The 12500-nt window shown below is 48.0% G+C and overlaps 1 protein-coding gene across 2 annotated transcripts in view; it reads right to left on the reverse strand.

Moving 5' to 3' along the window:
• Positions 1-3984: 3984 nt before the first annotated feature.
• Positions 3985-12500, reverse strand: part of prkaa2 (protein kinase, AMP-activated, alpha 2 catalytic subunit) — a gene marked incomplete at both ends in the record, with an annotated part of 14879 nt that continues 6363 nt past the window's right edge. For both annotated transcript variants that reach the window (XM_080550710.1, XM_080550709.1), the window contains 7 exons: positions 3985-4253; positions 4488-4614; positions 6031-6369; positions 6729-6891; positions 7164-7388; positions 7546-7633; positions 12041-12185. In XM_080550710.1, the coding sequence (XP_080406836.1) occupies positions 3985-4253; positions 4488-4614; positions 6031-6369; positions 6729-6891; positions 7164-7388; positions 7546-7633; positions 12041-12185 (1356 nt within the window). The remainder of the gene's footprint in view (positions 4254-4487; positions 4615-6030; positions 6370-6728; positions 6892-7163; positions 7389-7545; positions 7634-12040; positions 12186-12500) is intronic.

The following is a 12500-nucleotide window of genomic DNA, read 5'->3' on the forward strand; positions in this document are numbered from 1 at the left end:
TCGTGTGTGTGTGTGTGTGTGTGTGTGTGTGTGTGTGTGTCTGTGTGTGTGTGTGTGTGTGTGTGTGTTGTGTCTTGTGTGTGTGTGTGTCTGTGTGTGTGTGTGTGTGTGTGTGTGTGTGTGTGTCTGTGTGTGCATGCGTGCGTGTTTGGGGGGGGGGGTGTATGTGTGTACATGTTGGTCTGTGTATGTCCATGTGTGTGAGTGTGTGTGTGTCCATTAATGCATTTGTCTTGTGACTCTGTATGTGTATCCATTCATGCATATGCGTGTATGTGTGTGCGTGAGAGAGAGAGAGAGAGAGAGAAGACAGAGAGAGAGAGAGAGAGAGAGAGAGAGAGGAGAGAGAGAGAGAGAGAGAGAGAGAGAGAGAGAGAGAGAGAGAGAGAGAGAGAGAGAGAGAGACGCTGACAAACCTATGGTTATTTCTCTGCAGCAGCACAGCACCGCAGGAAGTAGATTTGGAGCTTCCTGACATGCTCATCTTACCTCCTCCTGACCTGTACGCTGACATCTTCACCGTGTAAACAACCACTCTCTGGGACGGGCGCAGAGGAACACTGTGACATGAACGCTCTCTCTCTGGACTAACACACAACCTGCAAACTCCTTACGGCTACTAAAGAATCTTCCTCTGGATTACAACCTACACACAACCTTACACACAACCTTACACACAACCTTACACACAACCTACACACAACCTACAAACTCCTTACTGCTACTAAAGAATCTTCCTCTGGATTACAACCTACACACACCTTACACACAACCTACACACAACCTTACACACAACCTACACACTCAACCTCTGGAACGGACTAAGATAGAACACCCGGCAGACAGACAGAGTGACGTCAGGGTGTGTGTGTCTGGACCGCCAGGGACGCGTCAGGAGAAGGTTGTGTGATCTACAGCTGCCAGCCCCGTGGACTCTGACCTGGACTCTGACCTGGACTCTGGTCGGGCTTTCACACCACCAAGGCTCCACGCCGGTTGTGGTTGATGTTCTGGAGTCTCAGAACCTCGGGGCTTTCTGGCGAACCAGCCCGCGTTCATACCAGTTTAAGCGGAACCATCGACGTCATCAACAGAGGGGCGGGATAAACTAAAATGTTACAACAAGATGGCGGCTACTTCACTGGAAATGAGGATAATATCTTCCACTACAGTATCTGAACACTATTTTGTATGAAAAAACGAACAAAAGATACTTTCTAAACACGTTCTCTTACTAGCTAGCTCTTTTACTAGAATAGAAATGGGTTACGAAGTTCACAGTCACGCGTGTGTGTTTGCTGAGCATGTGAGGAAGATAGAGAGAATGATGAAACTTTTGATGAAAACCAACGTTTCAGGTTCCAAACCGATTTATTTTCCGGTCTGAAGGCGCCGGCCGGGAGCCTGGGTGGTGTGAAAGGCCTCTGGGTGGTTCTGGTTCTACTGTGGTTCTGAAGTGCCTGTGGTCAGTTACTGACTACTTTAGGGAAAGGGACTGATCTGATCTGAAGTGTTTTCTCTGTCCTATTCTATTCATTGTTTGATGTGTGTGTCTTGTATGAATATCTATTATTATTTAGAAATGTTTTTGTACTGCTTATTCAGCCTTCCTGAGTGATGGGGAGGCCAGGTTGCCAGGTTGGCTCATGTGTCTTTAATGGTGTTTCCGAGGGCTACGGCTTCCATGTTTTCAAGGGCTATGGCTTGTGAGGAACCCTTGTTTTGTGTGTATTTCCTTCAAGGTCCCCATGAACAATTCAGTATTAGAGAGAGAGAGAGAGAGAGGATGCTGAATGATGTTACATTTGACACAAATCGTATTCCTGTACTACTGCTCTATGCCTAAATAAACAGCCCTGTGAAATTAACATCCCATACACAAATTCATTTCCGGTGTGGGGTGTGTGTGTGTTGTGTGTAGTGTGTAGTGTGTGTGTGTGTGTGTGTGTGTGTGTGTGTGTGTGTTGGTATATGACAAACAAGTCTCGCAAGATGAGTGACGTACAATAATGAAAGCCACACTGGTCTGGCGTATATATGTCTGTTTATTCTGTTTTACAATAAATAATCATTAAAGTGCAAATCAGAACAGCAACACCATGCAGTGCATAACAACAGAAACCCAAACCCACACATCCAAAGACACAGAGACAGATACACCAGATAGATACACACACACACACACACACACACACAGACAGACAGATACACACACCAGACAGACAGACAGACAGACACACACACACACGGAGACATATACACACACACACACACACACAGGGCCAGTGTAACATGTGTAAAGAACCCAGCTGCAGATAGATGACTCTGGTTCTGAGTGGTGTGGAGGAGAACCCTCCCGCTGTGGTTCCGCTGGCCATGCTGTCTCTGCTAGTTACCACTAGTTACACTAGAACAGGTGACATGCTGTCTCTGCTAGTTACCACTAGTTACACTAGAACAGGTGACATGCTGTCTCTGCTAGTTACCACTAGTTACACTAGAACAGGTGACATGGCTTTAGTCTTTTGATAGACATGAGTGACTGCGTGTGTATGCGTGACTATTTGCCTGTGTGTGTGTGTGTGAGTGTGTATGTGTATGTGTGTGTGTGTGTGTCCAGTACATTTATGGGTGAGATGGTTTGTATTTTCCGCATTCACTTGAATGTGACCAAAATTCAGACGTAGCCTATACAGTATAATCTTCTATCGCCACAATGCTAACCATCAGCCCATAGAAACACTGTAGTCTAGGTAGCCTAGCTAGCATACTCCTTTAATACACTGAAAGGTGACAGGTGTGTATCTGTGACAGTCATAGGGCTTTCACACCGGCAAAGAACCGTACTTTCTACACGTGTTCTTTTACTAACCAGCTGCTCCATTGCTGGAATAGAAATGGCTTACGTGCGATCACGCGTGAGTGTGTGTGTGTGTGCGTGTGTGTGTTTGTGTGTGTGTGTGTTTGCTGAGCATGTGAGGAAGATTATGAAGAATTATGAAACTATTGATAATTGTTTTGATCACTAATGATTAGATTTAGATTAGATAATATTTAGTCTACTTCCTTCTTGCTGGTCTTCACAGCGGAGAATATGACACACCCACTGACGACGTGACTGTTTTACATTTTGGTTCCCGCTTGAGAACCACTATTTCCTGGTTCCCACTGCGAACCAACTTTTCAGTCTCCGAACCAATTGAGTTTCGGTCTGAACACGCCGGCCGGTTCCAGACTTGGTTCGCGAAGGCGAACCGGAGCGGTTCTTTGCCGGTGTGAAAGCCCCAACACTCGGCCCTCCACAGTGCCGTCTACGTGCTACCCTGCTCTCTCTCCAACACCAGTGACCCTCTGCAACCTATTCATCCTCCCAGCAAAACCTCCTTTCACCTCCACCAAGTGATTAAACAATGATTCTACAGTGCCTATAAAAAAACGAGTTCTTCAAAAATAAATAATAATCTGTATAATAGTCTATATAATAGCAATGCTCTTTGTATGTATAAACTTTTGGTATGCCCTTTCAATCGGGGAAAGCTCTTCGACAACTACGCAAAGTGATAGTCATACAAATATATTGTACGTGAATAACAAAATCTGTGTCGTTACAAAAAACAAACGGATAGAAAACCAGAAACTAAAGATGTCGTGTCTTAGAATGCTCCTTGCCCTCCCAACATCCTAACCTTGACCATTAGAGGTTAAAGGATGGTTTAGTCCATCTGACTAAAGTGGGTGGGGGGGGGGGTATTCTGGTGCCACATTTCTCTGATATGACGATGACATTTCAGCAGCTGATTGGACATGGAGCGTGTGGTGGGAGGAGCTACAGTGAACGTGACCTTACGGTGAAATTGGCCCCGAGCCAAGGGGTGAACTCTCACCTCTGACCTTTCGGGGATAGAGTTACACTCTAGTGGCTGAATGAGGGGGGGCTGGGGTCAAGGAGGGTGGGTTGGATAAGGGGGGGGGGGGTTAGAACTCTCAGCGTGCCAGGGTGGTGATCAGACTGGCACACATCTCAAAGAAGTCCATGGTGTGTGAGCCCTGGCGCGGGGGGGGCAGGAGGGGGGCGCTGCCGGAGAGCGAGCCGGGCAGAGAGGAGGAGCTGAGCTGGGAGGATAGGTCCAGGCCCAGGGCGGCAGAGTCGATGCTCAGCCTGGGTCTGTGGAGGCCGTGGAGGCCCGCCGTGGACCCACACCGCTGGGGGGTGGACGAGCCCGACTTGAAGCCCACCGCCTCCATGATGTCATCTAGAGGGGACAGGAGTAGAGGGGGGGGGGGGGAGAGAGGGGGGAGGAAGGAGGAGAGTGAAGGGGAGGAGGAGGGGCAGGGAGAGGGGGGGGAGAGGTGAGGGGAGGGGAGAGGGGAGGGGGGGGGGGGGTTAGTTTCGGTTTAGGAATCTAAACAGCAGGTACTGTATGTGTGTCATGAGAGCGTCAGACTGTCTGTGGAGGTTCTGTGGAGGTTCTGTGGAGGCTCCTCACCATCGATGCTCTTGAAGTCCAGCAGGTAGGACCGGTTGTCCACCTGGTACAGTTGCAGGCTCATCTTCACCAGGTTCCCCGTCACAGGGTTCTTCCTCCTGACCCGCAGGTGGTACGGGTTCACCACCTACACACACACACAGACACAGACACACACACACACACACACACACACACACAGACACACACACACACACACACAGACACACACAGACACAGACACAGGCACAGGCACACACACAATAATTAAGTAATATGCGTACAGTCATATGGACATATCAATATTGGATCTTCTTTCAAACAATATCTATAGATAACGGTGATGTAATTGAACCAAAAGCAATGCAAATTGTACATTGTTATCACTTATTTAACAAAAAATTAACAAAGATGTCAATTCCTACTGAGAAAAATAGCTGATATCGCTGAAATAACCTCAATTAGATAGAATAACCCCAGTCTCTGACATCAATTCAGCGTCTTTGAGCCTCGGAAAAGCACTCGGAAAAAGCGCTATATAAATCTAATGAATTATTATTATTATTATTATAAATGTTGTGTTTCCCACTCCTCCATGCAGAATTCTTTCAGCTGTGTGATGTTTGAGGGGTGTCTTACATGCACATCCCGTTTCAAATCACCCCAAAGCATAGGATTAAGATCCGGGCTTTGACTTAAGCCATTCCAGAACTCTCCATTTCTTTCTTTTGAGCCATGGTTTTCCTTGGTGGATTTAATGGAATGTTTTGGGTCATTGTCATGTTGCATGGTTCACATCCGCTTCAGCTTAAATGTTTGGACAGATGGTCTCACATTTTCCTCTGATACAATGAAGCATTCACAGTGGATTCTATGATGGTGAGCTGGCCAGGCCCTGCTGCAGCAAAGTAGATTAGAGTAGAGTAGATTCAACTGTACTGTCATTGCAGAGTACTAGTACCAGACAGTTAAGCATCTAACCAGTGCCAACAGTGATATAAAACATGATAAGTTACACATCGTCACCTTCTTAAAACAATGGCTTAACGCTAGGAAAGCCGTGAGGTGTCGTAGAGCACCAGTGAGTACAAAAAAAATCTACCTTTGCACTCGATCAAATTTCAGGACCCTCCTTTCATGACTTTTCCTAGATATGTGCGTTCTACCACCCAGCATCTTTACATTTTCAAAATAGAGTTAGTATAAAGCGATTTTGCAGTATTTCTGTGTGTGTCTGTGTATTTGCCTTGGGATTCGGCTGCCATCTTTTTCTCCAAGGCTGCAATTCTCTTTTATATCAGCAGAGGTAGCAAGGGGACACACACTGTGCTCAACCTTCACTTTTGAGGATAATGATGCTGTTGCCTTATTATCATATATTCTAGATTTGGTTCAGCATATTCTATTTTTCGCAAAAATTTAAAATATGAAGTATGAGCGATTTTCACCACCCGTTGCAGGGCCTTCCTTTTGGACACATTGCAGTTTCCGTACCACCCTGTGTGTGTGTGTGTGTGTGTGTGTGTGTGTGTGTGTGTGTGTGTGTGTGTGTGTGTGTGCTCACCTTCCAGTCATAGTGCAGCTGCCTCATGGCCCTGTAGACCTCGGCCATGATGTCGTAGGGCCGGCTCTGGCTGCGGATGCCCAGGTGCCACTTGGACTTCTTCACGGCCAGGGGCTTGGGACGGGTGGTGTTCAGGGCGTCCAGCGGGCACCGGGCCTTGGGGCTGTCCACCAGCAGCGGGGGCATCCTCTCCGGGTGGGGCTTGACCCCGGGGGGCAGGGGCATGCCGTCGTCCATGAAGGACCCCTGGGGGGGGCTGGAGGCCAGGTAGAACTCGCTGGCCTGGGTCATGATGCGCCGGTTGTCGATGATCAGGTGGTAGGCCACGGCCAGCTGGTCCTGGGAGGGGGGGGGGGGGGGGGGGGGGGAGGGAGAGGGAAGGGGGAGGGGGGGAGGTGAGGGGAGGGGAAAGGGGAGGGGGAGGGGGAAGGGGGACAAGGGGGTGAGAGTGGAGGGGGGGGGAGAGGGTAGGGAGGAGGGGGATGGAGAGTGCGGGGCGGGAGAGGGGTGGAGGGGGGAGTGGGGAAAGGGGAGGAGGAGGGGCAGGGAGAGGTGAGGGGTAACAAAATAGGGTGGATACGTCAATAAAAATGTGGGAAATATCTGATGCTATCTGTTTGTATTTGTATGGCTGAGACCTATTAAAAGTGTGATGGTGATCTCTCTCTGGTAGGAGGGGGGGAGTAGCGGGGCTGTACCTGGGGGTCTCCGCTGTACAGGCTGGACATCACCTCGGACTCGGTGCTCTCGAACTTGTCACACACCTCCTTGACCGCCTCCTCGTCCAGCACGGTGGCGTCGTACGAGGGGTCCTCAGGGAACAGGTACCCCGGGAGGTCCTGCTTGAACCACTCATGTTCCCTGACACACACACACACCCACACACACACACACCCCCAACCACACACACAGACACACAGACACACAGACACACAGACACACAAGACACACACACACCCACACCCAAGACACAGACACGCACGCACACAGAGGGTCAGACAAGAGGGTCAGACTAGGGGGTCAGACTAGGGGGTCAGACTAGGGGGTCAGACTAGGGGGTCAGTGGTGACAGGGTTCCAGAGGGTCAGACTAGGGGGTCAGAGGTGACAGGGTCACAGAGGCCTGTGGTGTACCTGATGTCTTTGATGGTGGCTCTCTTCAGCGGGTCCACCTGCATCATGAGCAGGAGCAGTGAGGCCACGGGCCGGGTCAGGTACTCTGGGATGTAGAACACGCCCCCCCGGATCTTCTTGAACAGGGTGGGGACGTGCTCGTCGTCGAAGGGGAGGGTGCCGCACAGCAGCGCGTACAGGATCACCCCGCAGCTCCAGATGTCCACCTCGGGGCCTGCATACAGCCTGGGAGCAGAGGAGACAGTTACACACACACACACACACACGCACAGAGACACACGCACACACACAGAGAGACACACACACACACACACACACACACACACAGAGACACACGCACACACACACAGAGAGACACACACACACACACACACACACACACCTTCCTGAGATGACCTCTGGGGCAGCGTAGTTGGGCGACCCACAGCTCGTCCTCAGGAACTCCCCGTCTGACATCATGTTGGACAGTCCTGTCAGCCAATCAAAGAACAGGGAAATAAGACACACCTCCTCCTGACTCTGTGTCCACAGAGAGCGGTGTCCCTTCACAGCAGCAAAGTAGCCTTCACAGCATCAAATGGCGCTTTTCCACTACCGTACCGTACCGTACGAGCCCGGTTTGTTTTGCTTTCTCCACTGCCAACCGAGCCGTACCGGGCCGAAGTTCCCGTGCCGTTTTTAGCTGCAGACCGTTGATTGGTCAATGGAAATCGGCCATAACCGCCATTTTTAAATACCACAACAGATTTCGCTCTCAGAGTGAGGTAGTAGTGGTAGTGTGTTGGTGTTGAGGTGGGTCAGAGTGAGGTAGTAGTGGTAGTGTGTTGGTGTTGAGGTGGGTCAGAGTGAGGTAGTAGTAGGGTTGGGTACCGTTTGGTTTTATTCGATACCGGTGCCAAATCGGTACTTTAAAAACGGTACCGGTACCGAAACGGTACTTAAATCGGTACTTTTGAAAAAAAAAAAAATCTATATAGAAATCCAGGATTTTTCACATCAGTGGTCACTGACGCGATTTTCCGAGTGCACGCCATTAATGCAGAGCGGCGATGTTTTATATAAGGTGATCAAATACCAACATATCCTGATGCTACAGCTGCAGCAGAACATGGGGAACTACAGCACTGAACATAGGTTACCGTATAATATACATGTGACTGACAGATCCGCCCAAGACACACACACACACACACACACACACACAGTGAAAGATAATCAGCTCATTGAATATGAAGCACACAAGAGTACACACAGAACCGGGAACGCGCATACAGCACTGAACAACATCCGTAGAATATAATCTTGTGACTGACAGTCACATACACACACATATACACACACACACACACACACACACACTGAAAGATTATCAGCTCATCAATATGAAGTAGGCCTACATGAGAGTACACGCACAAAACGGGCTAATTAACTGTTTACACAAGTAAAATCACAGTGTGACAGTCAGATGAAGCATTCGGTAAACAATCAACAGCAAGGTAATGCATCAGCTGAGTTAAAGAAAACCAATTCTTACCTTTGATGACAGCGACAGGAGCCCTGTTTTCCCATACCTCCGCCGTTCTGTTCGTGATGATTTTAGATTATTTTTGCACCGTGCATATTGCCCTGTAATTAGACCATGCGACCACAGCTTCCGTGTGTCTCTTATTGTCCAAATGTTCCCTGAATTTTAGCTGCATGTTTTTCCAGCATGTAAATCCGTTGTCAATAAAAATTCGACTCCAATTCTTTCCCCCTGCCAATAAAACGTTGTTAAAGTGATGGAGAGACGCAAAGGAGAGGAATTTCCTGAAATCCATATTTCCCGCTAAATTCAGACCAATCACAAAACTGTTTTGCAAGCGCGTTGCCTCGCACTTGTTGAGAGCATTCAGTCTCGGATTACATGCACTGAGTGCGGTTGCATGTAACGTCCGTTTCGGACACCAGGGGGCGAGAGAGGAACCGAAACGAGGCACCGAAATCTCTGTTGCAATTCGGTTCGGTAGGTACCGAATTTAAAGTTACCGGTACCGGTTTTTGGTACCCAACCCTAGGTAGTAGTGGTAGTGTGTTGGTGTTGAGGTGGGTCAGAGTGAGGTAGTAGTGGTAGTGTGTTGGTGTTGAGGTGGGTCAGAGTGAGGTAGTAGTGATTGTGTGTTGGTGTTGAGGTGGGTCAGAGTGAGGTAGTAGTGGTAGTGTGTTGGTGTTGTTGAGGTGGGTCAGAGTGAGGTAGTAGTGGTAGTGTGTTGGTGTTGAGGTGGGTCAGAGTGAGGTAGTAGTGGTAGTGTGTTGGTGTTGTTGAGGTGGGTCAGAGTGAGGTAGTAGTGGTAGTGTTGGTGGTGTTGAGGTGGGTCAGAGTGAGGTAGTAGTGGTAGTGTGTTGGTGTTGAGGTGGGTCAGAGTGAGGTAGTAGTGGTAGTGTGTTGGTGTTGAGGTGGGTCAGAGTGAGGTAGTAGTGGTTGTGTGTTGGTGTTGTTGAGGTGAGTCAGAGTGAGGTAGTAGTGGTTGTGTGTTGGTGTTGAGGTGGGTCAGAGTGAGGTAGTAGTGGTTGTGTGTTGGTGTTGTTGAGGTGGGTCAGAGTGAGGTAGCAGTGGTTGTGTGTTGGTGTTGAGGTGAGTCAGAGTGAGGTAGTAGTGGTTGTGTGTCGGTGTTGAGGTGGGTCAGAGTGAGGTAGTAGTGGTAGTGTGTTGGTGTTGACTCAACACCAACACACTACCACTACTGCCTCACTCTGACCCACCTCAACACCACCACACTACCACTACTACCTCACTCTGACCCACCTCAACACCACCACACTACCACTACTACCTCACTCTGACCCACCTCAACACTGTTGAGGTGGGTCAGAGTGAGGTAGTAGTGGTAGTGTGGTGGTGTTGAGGTGGGTCAGAGTGAGGTAGTAGTGGTAGTGTGGTGGTGTTGAGGTGGGTCAGAGTGAGGCAGTAGTGGTAGTGTGATTCTGTGTGACTAGGCCAGCCCTCGAAGCTCCACACAAACAGGCTGTCTGATAGGATCAACCTCTCCCTGGCCGCAACACTGGAAAAGGCTAAACACCAGTTGCTCCCTCCCTCCCTCCCTCTCTTACTTAAAGGGGTCAATCTAGGATTTAAACAACAACAAAACGGACACCACGCCTCTCTCTCCCGCTGTGTGTGTGTGTCTCTGTGTGTGTGTGTGTGTGTGTGTGTGTGTGTGTGTGTCTCTGTGTGTGTGTGTGTGTGTGTGTGTGTGTGTGTGTGTGTGTGTCTCTCTCGCCCTGATCAGATGACACTGGGCCTGCCAGGGTTGACATAAAACCTGCATGTTGCTAGGCAACCCACCCCCCCCCCCCCAACCACCACCAACTTTGCCTCCATTCAATATTTCTGTCAATATCTCTAAGGTGATTCAGATTGTTTCCCTTAAAACATGCAGACATAGTAAACTGTACAGTAAACGGATAGTTCACCCAATTATAAAATGGCATATTTTGGTTCCCCTGAAAGTAGTCTATGGACAAGGACAGACTTCTGTTTGCACACACCCCATGTCAATGTGAACACTCAATTACCCTTTGCACTACTGCTGTTTGCAAATACTACCTTTGCACATACCATATTTTTGCACATTCGTACATACCACAGTATACACCATACTGTGCATAGATACCTTAACTGTACATACCTACCTTAACTGTGCATAGCTACCTTAACTGTGCATAGCTACCTTAACTGTGCATAGCTACCTTAACTGTGCATAGCTACCTTAACTGTGCATAGCTACCTTAACTGTACATATCTACCTTAACTGTACATATCTACCTTAACTGTACATAGCTACCTTAACTGTGCATAGCTACCTTAACTGTGCATAGCTACCTTAACTGTACATATCTACCTTAACTGTGCATAGCTACCGTAACTGTGCATAGCTACCTTAACTGTGCATAGCTACCTTAACTGTGCATAGCTACCTTAACTGTGCATAGCTACCGTAACTGTGCATAGCTACCTTAACTGTGCATATCTACCTTAACTGTACATAGATACCATCCAGGCCCTGAACACAGCAAAGACCTAGGTTCTGGGCCCTGGACAGTCTGGACGGATTGATGGCAGCTGCTGGACTGAAAAAATCAGGTGTAGTGCTGAGGCACAAATATGTACATTTCTAGCCTGCAAACTGCGACACTTCAAATGAATGTGCAATGACACTATGTGCAATATGACAACCCTAGTCGTCTATCTGTACAGTATAGTATAGTGGATAGTGTACATAGCCTTTATTTATGTAAACCAGCTCCTTCCCTTCTTGTGTTTTTTTTTAGTTTTTAGTTGTTTTTTTTCTTTCCTAGCACCAGGGGAGCCACCCCTCCTAAATTGCGTTGTTTGGTACCTGTACTATAGCAATGACAATAAAGACCATTCATTCATAACTTTACATATCTACCTTAATTGTGCATAGCTACCTTAACTGTACATAGTTACCTTAACTGTACATAGCTACCTTAACTGTACATATCTACCTTAACTGTAAATAGCTACCTTAACTGTACATAGCTACCTTAACTATAGCTACCTTAACTGTACATAACTACTACCTTAACTGTACATAGCTTACTGCTATCCATCTCCTCTCTAACTATTATACTGTACCTATCTCTTATCACTATCATGTTTTATATCACTATTTGCACTTCTGGTTAGATGCTAAATTATATTTTGTTGTCTGGTACTTGTACTCTACAATGACGATAAAGCTGAATCTAATCTAAATGTAATCTATAGTTGTGTTTACCAGGGCACTGTCGCTAGTCAAGGGTACGCTACATTCTAGTGGAGTGTGGTTGGTCAGGGAGCGTCTCTCCCAGGGCTAGGGTTAGCGTTAGCGTACCGAAGTCTGCTATCTTGGCGTTCTTGCTGGCGTCCAGCAGCACATTCTCAGGTTTCAGGTCGCGGTGCACGACCATGTGGCGGTGGCAGTAGTCCACGCCTGAGATGATCTGCTGGAACAGACGGCGCGCCTCCGAGTCCTCCACCTGACACACACACACACACACAAAATAGAAACAGAAGGCCATGTCAGTACACACGTACACACACACAGCACACACACCGCACACACACACACACACACACACACACACACACACACACACACACACACACACACACGTCAGTATCTTGATAATCTGTGTGAAATGTTTGATCGAGCATGCAATGAAAATAGATTTCATAAGCGTCCTTGGGTTTGAGAAAGGCGCTATATAAATGTAAGATGATATTATTATTATTATTATTATTTCTCTATGTCCTGGGAGACCTAAACATACATTTTCTTGCATCAAGCTGTC

This window comes from Nansenia antarctica (assembly GCF_963989245.1).
Source record: "Nansenia antarctica genome assembly, contig: SUPER_7_unloc_1, whole genome shotgun sequence".
Classification (NCBI taxonomy): Eukaryota; Metazoa; Chordata; class Actinopteri; order Argentiniformes; family Microstomatidae; genus Nansenia; species Nansenia antarctica.